General features: G+C 41.2%; 2 protein-coding genes across 2 annotated transcripts; one reads left to right on the forward strand and one right to left on the reverse strand.

The window, feature by feature from the left end:
• The first annotated feature begins 7,013 nt into the window (after nt 1-7,013).
• On the forward strand, nt 7,014-11,718 carry LOC121624522 (tectonic-3-like). Its single transcript, XM_041962245.1, has 14 exons — nt 7,014-7,534; nt 8,088-8,202; nt 8,289-8,386; nt 8,529-8,641; nt 8,806-8,917; nt 9,304-9,416; nt 9,512-9,550; nt 9,874-9,948; nt 10,046-10,165; nt 10,247-10,345; nt 10,444-10,547; nt 10,656-10,803; nt 11,022-11,156; nt 11,285-11,718. The coding sequence occupies exons 1-14, from the start codon at nt 7,231-7,233 to the stop codon at nt 11,522-11,524; spliced, it is 1,815 nt and encodes a 604-aa protein (XP_041818179.1). The 5' UTR covers nt 7,014-7,230; the 3' UTR covers nt 11,525-11,718.
• mto1 (mitochondrial tRNA translation optimization 1) lies at nt 11,681-17,214 on the reverse strand. The gene is made up of 13 exons (XM_041962244.1): nt 17,078-17,214; nt 16,250-16,452; nt 15,905-16,104; nt 15,670-15,787; nt 15,048-15,346; nt 14,605-14,717; nt 14,312-14,502; nt 14,090-14,220; nt 13,183-13,387; nt 12,563-12,734; nt 12,367-12,476; nt 12,087-12,244; nt 11,681-11,926 (listed from the first exon to the last, which is right to left on the reverse strand). The coding sequence occupies exons 2-13, from the start codon at nt 16,437-16,439 to the stop codon at nt 11,756-11,758; spliced, it is 2,058 nt and encodes a 685-aa protein (XP_041818178.1). The 5' UTR covers nt 16,440-16,452; nt 17,078-17,214; the 3' UTR covers nt 11,681-11,755.
• Between the last annotated feature and the right edge of the window lie 53 nt (nt 17,215-17,267).

The raw sequence follows: 17,267 nt of genomic DNA on the forward strand, positions 1-17,267 counted from the left end.
TGTAGCAAGTTCTTGTCTGTCTGCGATCACTGGAACTTGCACAGGCAGACTTACACTTAAGTGCCCTTACGTAACATTCCCAGTTACGTATGAATTCCACTTTTGCCCAGAGTACTATCTAAACTGCTTCCCCTGCAATTTGAGAATGGGACAAGGGCGTGCCAGCTCCACACAGCACAGAGAGGCAAACTGAATGAACATTTGATCTCAACAAACAATTATGTTAACGCTGCATTACCTCACCGTTTCTTGCTCTTTTACCAAAGAAAGTTGTGTCACAGTGAGTGTTTACTACAAATGAGAAACATCAAACCTAATGGCAGTAACGTTGCTCGATCTGCAACTCGCATTTCAGCTTGCACAGGAATGCACAGAAGAACTGTTTCACACTACTGCTTCATGCTCAGTTCAGCCAGAAGCAGCTGGAAAGAATTTACATTCCAGGATTTCCAAATTCAATATCCTGCCAAAGGTAGAAATAATGTTTTCACAGAAAATAAGCTCAGCTCGACAGTCGCCTGTGACATTTAGCAACAGATAGAGTCCTCTTTAGAATTCACGAGGACGTCTTTGAATATCTAAAAGGGCAGAAACCCATTGGAATTCATGTAAACTGAACATTGAAATGTAGATTTAGATGTAGATTACAGGCTTCACAGATGTGCATGAAGGTTTGCTGAAACGCTGTGTGGGCAATCAGACCAGAGAGAGCTGTAGCTGAGTGGTAATGAGTGAAGAGGTAAATTCAGGAGAGTCTTGTCAGGAAAATCAGTGAGATAAAAAGGGCAAAGAAGGAAACACTGTCTGACAGTGCACCACATACATGGAATAATCTGCAAAAGCTGGACTCTCTGTCTAGTTTTAAAAGACATAAGGATTTAAACTATGCTGTCATTTTACCTTTATATTACTCTTGCATCTATTTATTTTCCATTTTATTATTTACTCCATTACATGTCTATTATCCTGATTTTTTATTTTTTGTCAGCTGTTTTGTTTGCAAGCATTGTTTTAGATCTCGACACACCTCACAGGTCTATTGAGGTTAAATAAAGGTTGATCAGAGGGCAGGTTATGACCCAGCCTCTCGCTGATTGATTGATGACTTTTTGCTTTTGCTCCAGCTCACCTGAGCTGACTGGCTAAGATGAGCATTTGTTAAAGTTGCAAGGGACTGCATGTGATTGGCTGAAAGGTGAGAGGCATCACTGATATGAAGAGTGGACTTCTGAAAAGGGGCACTTTGAAATAAAAATGTAAATAACAATATGTATGATATGGTTATTCTCAATATTGATCTCTTTGGGTTCCATATACAAAAACAAAAAGACACAGGTGAAAGTAAAAGCAGACTTCTTCTCTTGTGTGTTTTCTGCAGAGTCATGATGATTTTTCTTTCCGGGCAACGGTCGCTGACCTTAGACGTACCAACACACAGGAAATAAATACAGAAAAATCCCTGAGTTAACACGGTAAATGGAGAGGTTTTAATAATTTCATGAACATTTATTCTGTTTGCTCTTAGATTCAGTTTTATAGTCCTTAGTGGTATGTTTGTTTCATTTGTGAGACACAATCTTTACTGAGTGACAAAAGTTTGTATCTTCAGACAAAGAGATAGCAATAAGGATTCAAAGAAATAGCATCTTGTGTAGCTGAAGGACGAAATATTTTTCAAGACCTGTTCATTTACCCAGGTTAAGTCAAAAAAAGCTGCCCGTTTGTACAACACCCTGCTTTAAATCTATGCAGTTTCACACAATCACATCTGGGAGCTCAGAGTTTTGCCTTATCTAGTGTAAGTGAAACAGCAGTCAATCAAACAATAAAACAACTGTGGGAAGATTAAAGTTTAACATAGAGAGTAAGGGTGAATGAGGTCAGGGTGCATTCGTTTTTCCACATACAACTATAAAATGTGCAGAAGCAGAAGGGAACAGAATTCCACACGTTTGCTCCAAGCATTTCTTTAAAGAGATGAATTCTACATTAATTCTACATGTCAATCGCATAGATTTTTTTATTGTAGCATATTGTTCATTTAGGTATTATTAGTGGTAGAAGCAGGAGTAATTGAAGTAGTATTGGTAGGAGTAGCAGTTGTATTAGCTGTAGGAGTACTAGTAGGAGCACAGCAGTAGTAGCAGAGTAGTATTTATTATTTAATTTAATTTAATTTATTTTTATTTATTTCTTCACATCTGCATGCTTTTAAAGGGGCACTCCACTTATTTTACACACAAAGGTCAGTTTACTTGTAACAGTTAGCTCCACTCAGCCAGTGAAAACAATGGTATTATGTTTTCTGTGGCTCTGGGGGAGTTTGAGTCAGGCTTGAGACTCAAAATATTTGGCAGGAAACCTGCATTATGAAATGGGAGCATGGAGACTGAACGATGTGAGAGGTTAACTCTTTTAAGATTCTCTGTACCACAGTTGTTAGATCATTAGGTGAGGGCCAACTGACAGATAACATAACAACGATAGGGCCAGTTGGGAAACACTGAACAGATACTTCATTGAGGAATTCTTTAAGGGAATGGTCAATCGAGTATGAGTTTAGCAACGTGTCTCCCTTTGTTCTTTCTTGGTTTAAAATGTTTTATTTTGGTAGCTGAGCATATTTGCCTTGTATTACATTACAACATTACTCATGTTTAAAATGGTTGGTTTTAGTTACAGCAGCTAAGTACCGTTATTTTAAATTATTTTTTATGTTTCATGTTGAGTATAACGAGTAGTTGTAATTACCAGAGGGCTCCTGCAGGGGGAACATAGCGAGAGAGCATTCATATTTCTTAAATGTTCTTCTTAGATAAGATTAGATAAGACTTTATTAACTCACAATGGAGAAATTCTCTCTTCTTCTTCTTTTCAGGGCTTTTAAAGAGACACCAGACCATTTTACCACTGTCCTACTGATCATTGTAAGTGGGCTACTTGCCTGTTCATCAATCCTCAAACATTGAAATAGGCAACTGTCAGGTGAACTGGCAAAAGGAGCTGTTGTTTTCTTTCCTCCTTCACAGTCTTGCAACTGCTGTTCATGATTTATTGAACCATAACAGTCAAGTCTGTTTGATTTGCAAAAATGTTTTCTTGTCATATTTGTTCACATCCCTATAGCACCCCAGTGGCCTATGTGAGACATATGAAAATTCACAGCAACATTCCTAATTTCGTCCTGCAGTGTTGTATGCCTGATTACAAAAGGACCTTTTTGAAAGTGTGCAGGTCTATACAGAAATCATAAGGAATGCGGGACTGAGCCCAGATTAATTATGCTGGTGGACCTGACGTGCCATGTTGACTTCTGTAGTGCCAAATGTGATTCCTTGACTGAGTTTTATTCTCACCTTGAAGTGCACATCAAAGAAGGACAAGTAGTTGCATGTCCTTTTAAGCAATGTGATAAGACATTTAAGGTGGTATCAACATTTACTTCTCATTTGTCCAGAAAACATAAAGAAAGTGCAGAGGCAAACTTAATAGAGTCCATCATTGGATAACAGCCTGAACATACAGTTAAAATTTAAACATGATGTAACATGTCTGGTGGCATGACAGACAGCATTATAATGACAGAGCATGTTTTGATAATTTAACTTTCTCTTTATTATTTGTGCCACTGATTTAATGCTGGACAATACAATCAGTATATCGAGATGTTACATGTTATAGGGTAAAAGCCATTTGTGTTCTGTTTCTGAACCTACACAAGTGTTTGAATGCTACATGCTGAGATGTTTTGACATTACGACAAGTATGAGGGGCACACATGTCAGAAAGTTTTTGTTGTAATTTATGTATGCATGATGCAGCTGAACTGTGATATAGCATGTGAGTATTTCAGAGCCATGTGCCATGTGTGGCACCATTTTCAGCAAAAAGCCAAAGGTTTTGAGAGAGAAGGCTCTGTATTTTTTGGTTTTGTTTGCACTACTTTCAACATGCAACTGTCCTGCATGTGCAGTTTATGAAAATAAGAAGTAAAGTGCAAAATAAAGGCTGTGGATTTTTTATCTCTCACTTTTGTCATGACACGATGAAAAAACAGTGATTTAGCTCTGTTCTTGATTCACAAAGCACATTTTGTTGTGATTTAACTGTAGATTTTGTGAAGACTGTTTTTTTTACTAACAGTAAAATATTGTGAAAGGAATTTTAAAAACAGTCCATGCTGTATTTTTCATTAACAGCATAAAACTGTAAATTTTAGCAACAGTAAAAGAAATTTTCCATGCTGCATGAAGTAAGAGAGATCTGATTGTAATTCTTCAGAGAATTAGCACTCTGAAATCGACAAGAATAATTTCTTCAACACAGATGAGGGCATTTAACTTGCAGGGGAGGTCTAACAAAAGTAATATGTATAATTGATAATAGGGTTGGTTTAGCTTATTATTTACACTTGATTTGAATATGCGTCGTGACAAGATCTCTTTCTCTTTTTGCAATAATTGTTTGTGCAATCCCTCCATACTGCATCTCTTTAAAAACCACTCCGAGATCTGTTGAACTCTCTCTCACTTTTAAGGGCAAGGTGTCACTTTTAAGAGTGACAGTTCGATGAATATGAGCCCAGTTATCCAAACTTGGAAAAAGCAACATAATTTCACTGGAAATATGGCTCGCCTCATGAATGACATGGAACAAAACCGAAGAATATAACTAAAATTCTTTTGTTGTGTGCCGTAGCTCTCAAAGAACATTTTGTTCACCTCTGATTGGTATTCACTGCAGTCTGTAACCTTGCAGGGTGCTGCTAATCTCATCATGGCCACTGAAGCATACTAAGTATCTCATGACTAACTAGAATTACTGGCTCATGGTTGTATGCGTCCGCCAACCAGTCAAGTTGCAGTTTACATCCATGTCTGTCCAGACTCATCATATTTGTAGTGAAGAATTTAATAAAGGTACTAAATGTATTTTTTGGCTCTCACTATTTTGACATGTATGATTCCAGTGAACAATTTCCAGTGAGAAACATGCTGTCTTCACTTAGAGGCTATTTTTACAGAGGAGTGCAGAGGACTGATAGAGAGCTTCATCACATGGTGCAACAACAATTACCTGAAACTCAATATCAGCTGAACCATTGATCTTGTGGTGGACTAAAATGCTTCAAATGTGGACACTGCTGTAAAGAAGCTACAGATTGTAAAACGAGGAGGCTTCACACACATCTTCAACCCTGCAGCACAAAAAATCTTTACAATCAGCACAGTTTCAAGGTGGACGCTCAAGATTAGTGTCACCAATTCAGTATCTGACCAAATGTGAAACATGGTCACAATCTGCCCTTCTGCTCCAGAGATATGGTGATGAATAATGGCCCAGAAAAAGTGTTTTTGCAGAACAGTGAAGTTGACCGTTGACCTTTTGGATGTAAAATGTCATTGCTTCATCATTTTATCCTATGAGACATTTGTTGTGAATTTTTCAGTTGTGACCAAAAAGGAGTCACAGTGACCTTTGACCATCAAAATCTAATAAATTCATCCTTGAGTCCAGGTGAACATCTGTGAAGGTTTGAAGAAATTCCCTCAAGGTGTTCCTGAGATGCTGTGCTCATGAGAATGGGACGGATGTGCACGCAGACAGCCTGGAAACATGTTGGCTCTGGCCACAGCCATCGCCAGCGCGGAGGCATAAAAACAGCTAAATCAAGAAATCAGCGTATTTGTTCATGTTGTCATTGCCTGCTAGAAGCTTTGCACAAGTAGTAGTTATCGGTTGACTAAAGGTGAAATGACATTCAGAACGTAATTCAATCTACTTACACTCTCCTGGCATGAACTTGTCAATGTTTGTGGGTTATGCAAACAATACAGAGAGCAGGTAATCTGACTCCTGTGGGAAAACTTCTTCAAAAGATTAAGACCTAAGACATTAATGTGAGTAAATGGATATGTACATACTGAAAGGGTTAAACCACGCTTCTGTTCACAAGCTCAAGACCAATTAGGCTTTTTTTCACCATTTTTCAAAGTACACATAGTAATCAGAGTCCAGGAGCAGAAAAGCAAGTTTCATTTGCAGCAGCTATTCAGTGAATTATTGAACAGCTGACTATTTTCTGTAGAGAAATAATGGCTGGAGAAGTAAATCAGGCATTTTAGTGCTGAGGGAGACTTTTATGGTTAATGGCTCCAGCTCACCCATCGCAGGAACTGGATTTTTATGTCCTGACCTGTCAGACCTTATTGGAAGATGCATGTGGGTTGAGATGCACAAAATATCTTTGGAGTTTTAACAAAAGCTAGTGGCCATACTGTGCATTTGAAGCTGATATTCTGGAGACAAGTCGCTGGGGTAAATGAGAGTAAAGCGTAAAGGGCTCAGCTCAATCATTACCTCAGATAAAGTCAGATTAATGATCCATATGTGGATCTGGTGGAGCCTTTCACCACCTAGCTCTAAGCATTTGTGGAGGTTAATGGGACACAACCAGTTTACAGCCAGTTTGAAGAATTTTCTCTGCTCAGATTTTTTGACACAAATAAACAGCAGTCCAGATTCTTCATTTTTAGAGTTCCATTCAAGTGAAAAGAAATATTTTCAGAGAAAACAAGTTCAGCTATACAAGGAGTCGGTGTATCTGTTACAAAGTAGGACCCATGGTGTATAAATGGAAAAATGAGCCTGAGTTATTGGATTTTAATAAAGAGGTTATATTTGTAAATCTCCTCAAACAAAATACCCATATGAGAAAAAAATCTAATGTCCTAACTGGCCCCTTCAACCTCTTTCTTTTATTTCCCCTCTCCATTGTCTTATTCTGTTTGATTGCTGTTCCCTCTTGTATCTCTCTCTCTCTCTTTTTTTTTAGATAGTGGTATTTCCGGTCCCGGTAGCCAAATGCTGACTGACAACACATATTTAGGAAGTTGTAGGAAAAATCTTTCTTGTCTTTTACAGGTTTTACGGTAGCTCCATCATAGAAACGGAAGTCACCGTGACGACTTCCCTAGTAACAAGAAGCTTGCTCTTCAGTGTGAAAATGTGCAGCATATTTAGCGAAATTCATCCGAGGAAAACGCTTTTCTGAATTGCTTATTCAGTTTTAACGTTGTGTTTTTTATCGGATTTATTCACGGCTCTTAAGTTATAATGAGCGAGTTTAACGAGATAATTCCGGCTAACTACAAAGTTAACACTAGCTATGTAGTATAACGGTTAGCTAGCTAGACTTCGCACTGTTGACAGCGCCATGTCCCTGGCGAAATGAATTTCCGTCAGTGGTGTCGTTCAGTTCCGATATTTATCGTCTTGTGTGGACGTTTGGCAAACGCAGCAACAGAATCGGGGGTTACTTCAACTGATAATATCAGCCCTACAAATGGGGAGCCTTTCAGCTCGGCGACCCCTGCTCCGGGCGGTACAGCGGCCTTGGACTCGGCCACTGTCGGCACCGCTGAGGCGGTCACTCTGGACTCCGTTATCACGACGCTGAGTGTGTCTGAAGCTCCCACTGTGGTCAGTGAAGCGCCCTCTGCAACCACCGCTCAACCTGTGCTGACTTCACAGGGTAACTTACTCCTGCCTCTTGATATTTATCATGTAATCGGAAGTGGCCTGCTGAACTGAAACCCTCAGTCCAGCTACCTGTATCCTCTCCTCAGCAGTGTTTTGCTTCTCAGGCAAAGTAAGCCTGGTGCCAGCGATCAATCAAACTGTCTTCCACTGATTGAGGAAACTGAACTTGATTTGAACTTGTCTTCGTAATTTGTTATTGTATATCTGTGGCTATCAAACTCCAGTGTTATTTGTTTTAAGCCACAGTCCTTTTTAATATCTCTCAATATAATAACCTTGCATTCCTCAGGTTGCCTTATGTGCATTAAAACATAAAGTTAATGTTAGTATTGATTAAAGTTTGCAACATTTTCATATAAGGTTAATGGTCACAAACATTTTTGACCATTTGTAATGTATTTAAAATATAAATTACATAGCTTATTATTTAAAATCATTTGACTGAAGGCATAGCCATCAAACCAGTGAACTTTCTCACATTATGTCATTTTAAACAAAAATAAAGTAGTCCTGACCAACACAAGTCATTTCTGTCTGTTATACAGGTTGTCTCTGTGATTTAACCCCTGATTTCTGTGACATTGCCTGCTGTTGTGACACAGTTGATTGTGGCATTGCGAACTTGAGCACAGTCTTCACCGGATGTCAACAGAAAGCCATGTAAGTCTCCTGCATGTGCTCCAAAGATACAGCACATAGATCGCACATTTCTAGCATTTAAAAGAGTTTTAACTCTTATTTTACAGATCAGGAGTTTGCATTGAGAAATGGCTGATGTTCAGGGCAAACGTGGAGTCCTCTCTTGTCACTGTGACTGACTCCTTGTTTTGTGTCCAGCCTGAAGGTACAAAGAAGTAATTAGAAAATATTAATTTAAAAACCTTGCATAATTAATCTTTAAATTAATTGACAATCTTCAGTGCTGTCACTAAGAGAATCACTGCAACATATGAAAATCTTAATTTTTGTTAAACCTTTCCCAACAGATAATGCATCCCAGTCCCTCCCAGCTCTACCTCAGTATCCGGCTTTAGGGGACTCGTACCACTTCTCACCACCAGCACCCACAAGCAGCAGCCATAGCAGAGATTTCTACAGGGTAAACAGATTTGGTGTTTTTCTGCTCGCAATGGTGTAACTATAAGTATTTTTAGTAATACACCTTTGAGATTTTAGGGTGCTAGACTGCACTAAAACTGAACTGGAGAGTGTAGCTTTAATACATGAAATGCGTGGAAATGAAAAGCCTCCTCATTTTTGTAGGTGGATGATGTCATCCAGACATATTTCTCCAACTCGTCTGTGCGGGGTCTCCTTTGTCAGCCCTCTCCAGGAGCTGCTGCTTCTGCATTCTGTATCAACCGCAACCCTGCAAGTAAGTTCATACCAAATTGAAAAAAAAAGACCTCCAGGCAAGTTTTGGGCCAGGGACTTCCTCCTGTCAGAATAAGCACTCTTTCTCATGTCAATCACTCAGTTAACAATCCTATTTTGCCAGCCCCTTTATCTCCCTCAAGGATTTCCAACAGTCCCTAAAGTACACTCACTGTAGTGTTTTATTGATTGTAACCTTTTCTCAAATGTTGACCACGATCAAAGTGAATTTCTTTTGTATAGGTTGGATGTGTTTTTATGAAAATAGACAATATAAACAGTAAGCGCACTGCTATATATGTAGTATATTGTCCCTTGTGAATCACAACCATATAGACAATTTTAACTCTTTTGTTCTAAACACCTTCTCTTTTGTTCTGCTTGCAGAGTTCTTGAGGTCTGTGTCTCTGTCTTGTACCCGCATGTTAACTCCTCAGTCATGCACCACAGACCCAAATCTCAATGCTCGCTCCTACTTCTCCGACCTGAGTCTGATCAAGGTCAGCGAGTCTGCCTGCACAAAATGCTTTTATGTAGCTGATTACTGGTGAGAATCTCACAGCAGATGGGCTAACGTCAGTATTTTTTATTACAGATTCCAGTAGTCGAGACGGCGCAAGTGTCAGACTTTCTGGTAAGCCATAGTTTGCACATACAGCTCGAAGCCATACATGTCATTAGCAGAACATTACTCTGTACAAGTTGATCAATAGTCAGCCAACGCAGCAATTTTCTCCTGCATGTCATCAGGCAAATAAACTTACTAAGAACAAGTCTTACAATGAAACAACATCCCTTATACTGTATCTACAAAATGAAATAATATCCATAGAAAAAGATATGTGTCAGAGTTAACAGACTGTAGAGGTACAGTATGAGTAAAAAAGAAATCCCTTTTACCAAGCAGTTAATGCAAAGTTTTTCATCCAAACTATGGAGCTGTACTAACTGTTTCAGATCCCAGTTACGCCGCTGTCAGACTGGCCTACACCAAGCAAACAAAACAACTCCTGTGTCAATGTGGTGAAAAAGGTGAATAGATTAAAATTCAGATTTTTTTTCTTCCACAGTTGTTCACTAAATCACAATTTTTTCAAACTCAATCCTCCTTTTCCTGATCCTCCCACAGGTGGAGTTTGTCATAGGATACACAGGCAGAGGGGAACTCACGTATGCAACCGTGAACGTGGTCTTAGCTGACGTGGATCCAAATCAGTTGCTGTTGCAGACGCACTCTGTGCAGTTCCAGGTAGACTGTTACGGCCACACATTTAATCAGTAAATGAGCTACAGATTCAAACATTCAGATTTATGTCATTCTCCTTTCTAGCTGGCAGCACCCAGCACCACTCCAGGAGGGCCGATCCCTGCAGTCGGATTGAGAGCAGGATCTCCTGTCATTGGTCGCTTTGATGGAGAAGTGAAGGCTGTATCCTCTCAAACATGAACATCTCTTTTAGTTTTATTGTCATTTATCCAGCTAGCTCTGAGTCAGTCATGCATCACAGTTCCTTGACAGTGACTTAGCTGACCACACTGGGGGTGTCGCAGAGTGGGGAGTGTTCCTCTGAGCCCAGCAGACAGGCCCCCATCCTCTTCACGCACAATGCCATCGCTGGCTGCACATTCAGGTGAGCCTACACAGTAATTACCTCTAGTTTTAACTGATGTTTAGCTGGTGATGAGTAGTGGCAGCATGTTGAATTTCTATGTGTCCTTTGACTCCCTGTGCTGTTTAGTTCCCAATCTAGTGACTGTTCAGAGCTGCGTTCCCAGGTTTATGGGATCTTGCAGGGACTTGCTACTCCTGATGTGATCGCCATGAACTTGGGCTCCCAACCGGACTGGACGAGAGTTATCACCCAGGAGTGTCCTGTTAGCCCGCAGGTACAACTGAATCAGGAATCTTTAACATTTAAGAAACAGAGTTTAAGAATTCTGAGTGTTAATGATTTTGGATTATCTAACAATTACTGATGTGTACAGTAGCACTTGAAGAGGACTTTGGCTCTGCTGTCCTGAATGTAGTGGTGTTAAGACCAGTGTTTTGTATCCATAACCCTGTGTCCCTCCTATTCACAGTCATCTATTTTTTTCCTTCTCAGGAAACATGTGAATCAGGCTGCATCCTCCCCAACTCTCTCTCCATCCGAGTGCTGTGGGCTCGCCAGGGTCTGTTAGACCTTTCACAGAACTACATCCTGGGAGCCAAATACCTTTTCCAGTGTCAAAATGTCAAAGTAGGCACATACTATTATACTCTTTCATTGTGAGGCCTGCACCAAAAATTCCTCTTTTCTGTCCAACACATGTAGTTTCACCTCTAAGTAAAAATTCCAGTAACTCTCCTCTCGTCATTTTTTTTCAGTGTCCTGTGTTGTCCCCTATCATCCTAACCACCGAAGTGACGTTTGTCGACACTACAATTTACCCAGAACCCCCTAGGGGCTCACCTCAGCCTAGCTGGAAGTTTCCATTTGGTTTCTTCACTAGAGGCACAGCTGAGCTGGACGGGCACATTGTTGTTAACGGCACTGAGAAGGTCACATGGAGTTTAATGCTGTTCACAGTAATGTTACTAACAGGATTAGAATTCTTCACTAGGTAGCTGGTCGCTGACAGTAGAGCAGTTAGGACACCTTTGAAGTTTCAATTGCTTGTCTAGTCTTATATGAATGATTTTTTACTATGTCATGCTATTTTGCGAAGCTTTTTTTGTATAATATAAAGAGTTGTCCATTCAAGTAAAACATCAAAATGCTAAAACACCGTAATTTATTCTTTTGTACATTCTCAGGAATAAATACATTTTTTACAAGACATTTTGCAAGTCATCATTTCACTGAAGTACAGATGTTTTTCTTGCACACAGCTCCTCTTCTCTTTTCTCTTTTTGGTGTGATTGGTTTCTGTGCATTCGCCTCTCATTTTGTCTGGTGTGGTGCACGTAGTGTAGCAGATTGACAATTGCGGCCGGAGTGATACCTTGCAACCGTGTAGCAGCACCCAGCTGAAGGATAAAGAATGGTATTAGTTACATAAAAACAAATTAATATGCAACAGCACAAACGTTACTTTAATTTAGGCAAGAACTGACTAAAATATAGGCTTGATTTTTTTCTTTAAACCATTTTTAGGTAAAAAGAGCAAAACATTATTAGCGGACTCACAGTGCTGGGCCGAACTCTGTCCAAAATCTCTCTTACTTCCTTTGACAGTGACACCGGCAGAGAGAAATAGTCTATGTCGTGAGGGAGAGACATGTTCTCCTCCTTCTGAATTCTCAAAATCTCTTTCCTCTGTAGGTCACAGTGAGGCCTGTACACAGCTGAAAAACGAGAAATATTTTAAAGAGAGGAAATGAACTATAACAGCAGCTGAAAAGAACACGATACCAAAATAGCATTTAGGGCAATGCAAAGGGATAACAGAGTCAACAATTACAATTACCCTCTATCTTGAGTCTTTCTGAGAACTCCATGTAAGGTGAAAGGAACTCTGGGAAAGCAGACGCCAGCTTTTCAAAGGACACATCCTTGTACTGCAGCACATCCATACCACTGAAGAAAGAAGAAGACTCAGGACCACAAATCGACCTCAGACTATACTTTTGACGGTATCTTAAAACAAAGTATACGCCACTCACGTCAGTGTGGTGCTCTTGGTCTCGCTCATACCCATGTCAGGCAGCTTTTTTTTCCAGCTGTGGCTGGAGAGAGTGAGAGTCTGAAGGGCTGCCAGCGCATCCTGCAGACTGTCTCTGACTCTCACAGCCTCTTGGTAACGTAAGGAGGACACACATCCCACCTCCTCAAACCCTGACAGAGGAAAATGTTTACGAGAGGAGAGTAAAACTAAAGTAGAGCAAGAGCTCATGAGACCAAAGATTGCTGTACATCCTGATTTGTGTCTGTGACAATCAATTTATTTTTCAGTATTACTGTACTGTATACTGTGCTTAAGTAATGTTACATTATACTTCAGTATTTTTCAAGTGGCATCAATGTTGAAATGTTGAAACTAAATAGCAAAAAAATGACTATATTTCAATAGCATCCTGTATTTGACAGTATTGATAAAATGTTCATATTTTAAGGAATTAGTGGCTTTCAGGAGCTATTTTACGCACAGACTCTATAGCAATGTATGCACAACAACCAAAGCAGAGGTACAGATGCTCTTCTATTTCACTCAGTTGGAACAATAGGCTCGGAAATTGCTGCCATTTCATTGTAAATCACAGTTAATCCCCGAGACTGTGCCTACCTTTCAGAGTGAGGCGCAGGTCAGCGTTGTCCGGCCTAAGAGAGGCTCGAAACTCGGCCCGGCTGGTGAACATGCGGTAGGGCTCTGTGACGCCTCGGCTCACCAGATCATCGATGAGAACCCCGATGTAGCTCTCTGTCCGAGACAATGCCACGGCGGGCATGGAGAGCGCCGAGCGGGCAGCGTTCACCCCCGCCCACAGGCCCTGCAGTAACAAGATGATTGCTCAGGTCTGACTGGTCCCTGTTTTTGTCTTTTGCGGTACGAGAGTGTCATTTGTTATGCAAACAAGTACTTGTGTAAATATAGAGGAGGGTGTGGGTGTGATTAGTACACAAACTAGATCCCCAATACTGAATGAGGAAGAGAAATCTACCCCTCCCCACACAAGAGATGCAAACAGCAACTATGTGTTGCACCTAATGTTTAGATAATGCCTTCCATTCAATTCAGATGTGACTGAGGGGTTAAACGAGCTGTTGCATGATCGGAAAAATAATACACCTTATTAATTCTGCATTAACTACTGACATGAGAATACACTGCTGGTCAGAAGCAGAGGACTAAAACTTGGGATAAATAATGAACAAATAATAGAGGAAAAACAGCACAACTTGCCAAAGCCTGATAATCATACTCAGCCTGTTGAAATAGCCATCAATGACCACACCAGACCCAGCTGAGTCGCTGAGCAAATCATAGATGATGGCAGTGATTCAGACATCTGTAACTGGTCTAACTGGTGGTCTATGGGTTTACAGGCTGGTCTATGCGTCCACCAGTGTGTGTGTGTGTGTGTGTGTGTGTCTGTCTGTCTGTGTGTATTCTATGTGACAGCGTGTAGAAGAGCAATCCAGCGAAAAAGGCAAATTATCACACCCACAATAATTGCTAAATCGTGTGCTACCTGTGCAGCAGCCTCCTCGTAACCTGTTGTTCCGTTGATCTGACCGGCCAGAAAAAGCCCTTGGGTGCTTTTTACCTGCAGGGCGGGGCTCAGCTGAGTGGGACACACAAAGTCATACTGCACACCGTAACCTGGAAAAGCCCCCAAAGTTAAGAAACATTCAGGCAACACTTTACTGTCAGATCCATCAACTGAAGGCAAACAAACTGGATTCAGGCGTACCAGGTGTGTGGATCTCTGCTCTGTGCATGGCGGGGATTTCTCGGATGAGGCGGAGCTGCATGTCAGGGGGCATGGTCATGGACAGGCCCTGAGGGTACAACAGTTCAGAGGTCATCCCCTCGGGCTCCAGCCACACCTGGTGCCTTCGGCCAGGAAAACGAAGAACTCGCGACTCGATGGAGGGGCAGTACCTGTGAGAGACGACGCGAGTCACTACCTTTGACATTCAGAACACAGCGTGTACAATGTCTAACATTTATATATTAATATTTTTATCGTGTGTGTGTGTGTACCGGGGACCCTTGGTGTCTTGCTGTATGTGACAGTTGAGATGAAGACTCTCCCTGACCACTCTCTCTACACCAGGGGTAGTGTGGGTCAGGTGGCACGGAAGCTGCTCTTCAGGCTTAAGAAGTATTTCAAAATAAAGCATTCATTAATTAGAAATTATTAAAGCACATTATATAGAAGTCCTTAAATCTTTATATTATCGAAATGATGAAGCTTTTCCCTTAACAACAGCGTTAATAAAAACTTTTGGTTAATCAATTAATGCAACTATTTTTGATGATTACACTTTTGAAGGTGACAAATTTTTATATTTGATTAATCCTTTTTGTCACATATGAAGTAACACTACTAATCATTTGGAGGTTACAGCTTCTGAAATATAAATATTTGCAGCTTTCAAAGTTAGAAATTAGCACTTGGAAAGAGCCCGTTATGTAAACTTTACCTTGCAGCGTGTGTGTGTGTTGAGGAAGCTGAACGGAGTTGGATTGCTGTCAGCCGGGTGAAGGACAGCCAGGGACAGGTCAACTGAGTCCTTCACAATCCTGGGAGGGGTACCAGTCCTCAGCCTGCCTATCCGCAGCCCCAGCCTCTCCCTCAGCGTCTGGGACAGCCCAGCACTAAATGGGGCATCTCCAATCCGACCCCCTGGGGACGTGCTTTGGCCCATGAAGAGGGAGCCAGACAAGAAGGTACCAGTGGTGAGAACCACAGAGCTGGCTGTGATCGGGTGGCTTCCATTCACTGAGAAGACATCGAAAGAAGTGCAAAATCAGGAATTGAATGCCAGACTACTTTTTCCAGCAACAACCAACTTATATTGGAAAATGTGTGCATTTGTCTGAGATTGATATCAGATATCAAACAAACTTCAGACTATCTGAAACAAATGTCTGATATTTAGAATTTAATTAGGACACATTTTACTCCACTGACCACAGTGGACAGTACATTGACGAGCCATGATTTAGAAGAATGTCTTGGCTTCAAAGTTTCATTTAAACCTTAATTATAATAGTAGGATAGAAAGGTAAACATTGGCAAATCGCTCTCATTTGCTCCCCTACCCAAACGTATCCCAGTGACTCTGTGGCATCCAGGATCCTCTGGGTTCGGTTTGGTTACCAGCAGCTCCTCCACTGAGCCCTCCAACACCGTCAGCCTGGGAGTGGACAGCAGCTCGGACTGAATGAGTGACAGCAGGTGGAGACATAGTCAATAACATGTCTTTAATTCATTTACAGACATAAAATCTTTTAAACCAAACCACAGAAAATTCAACCCCCCTTTACGTCTGCGTACCTGGATAAATTCACGGTAGCGCTGGCGGTCTAGCTGGGCCCTCGGGCCCCACACAGCGGGACCTTTACTACGATTCAGGATGGAGAAATGGATCCCTGCCCAGTCTCCTGCTCGGCCACACAGCCCGTCCAAAGCATCTACCTCCTTCACAAGCTGGCCCTTCCCTACTCCTCCCAGAGATGGGTTACAGGACAGGGCACCTAGGAAGAAAACAACTGTCTCAATCAAATTGTTCACTAATATATCACCAAAACCTTGGCACAAAAGATTTATCTATATGGTCAGACTGCACTAAGAGGAAAATTTGCTCTTTGTAAATCTCTTTAATGAGGACCCTCCTCTTACCGATGGTGTGTATCTTCTGTGACACCAGGAGTGTCTGAGCACCCACTCTAGCTGCTGCCGCCGCCGCCTCGGTGCCTGCGTGACCACCGCCCACAACAATGACATCATAGTGCTGTTGGGCAAGGTGACTGGCTTGTCTGGAGACCAGCACCAGGAAACTCTGCAGGGGGGGAAGCTTCTTTGTCAACATGTGAGATGCACACCTGTGGAGGGAGGGTCACATGTTCAGAAATGTGGACATGATGACCTTCTTCATGGGAGCATGAGGTCATCAGGAGTCTAAAGACAGGTGGTACTGTTTGCATTATGGGAAATGTAGGCTTGAGCCTTTCTGAAGCTTGAGCCATCATATTCTTGGCCCTGCTTCAATTAGAACTTTTCTTTCTAAAATCTCCCTCTTGTGAGTCCCTCAACTATGATATTAGTGGAGAGCCCCTTTAATTAGATTACCAGAATTACTGCCAGCATTTTCAAATTAAATGTTCTTTTATTATTAATCAGATACAAATCCACTGAAGTTTACATGAATTCAAGTCATTTCAGCCACTGTTGCTTAGGACACAAGTGTCTGAACCTTCATCTTATGTTTATTTGCTCTTAAAACACAGATTTCCGGTGGAGCAGCACTCTGAAGCCATGACATTTGGATCAAATCACTTCTGTGTATATTTTAGGTGCCGATGTACTACATTTCCACAGCAGGGTATAGCTTTAGTGGGGTCGTTCTCCATTTTACTTTAAACGAGACGCGAACACAGACTTTTACTGTCCCATGTGTGGGTCCATCGCAACACACAAATAATATGAAGTGTTAAAAAAGGTACTTACAGTTTCGGCAGGTGACGACTTTTGTTTGATTTTAAGTTGCTGGCAGAGTGGCGTGATATTTGCAGATAGATCAAGCTCCTTGGTAAAATTACAGAACTGCTCCTATGTAACACAAACGGTCTTTATGGAGGCTGCCATGCTGTCTGCAGTTTACAGCCGTAATAACTGATGTACAGACGCAGTAGCAAAG

This window comes from Chelmon rostratus, chromosome 21 (assembly GCF_017976325.1).
Source record: "Chelmon rostratus isolate fCheRos1 chromosome 21, fCheRos1.pri, whole genome shotgun sequence".
Taxonomy (NCBI): Eukaryota; Metazoa; Chordata; class Actinopteri; order Chaetodontiformes; family Chaetodontidae; genus Chelmon; species Chelmon rostratus.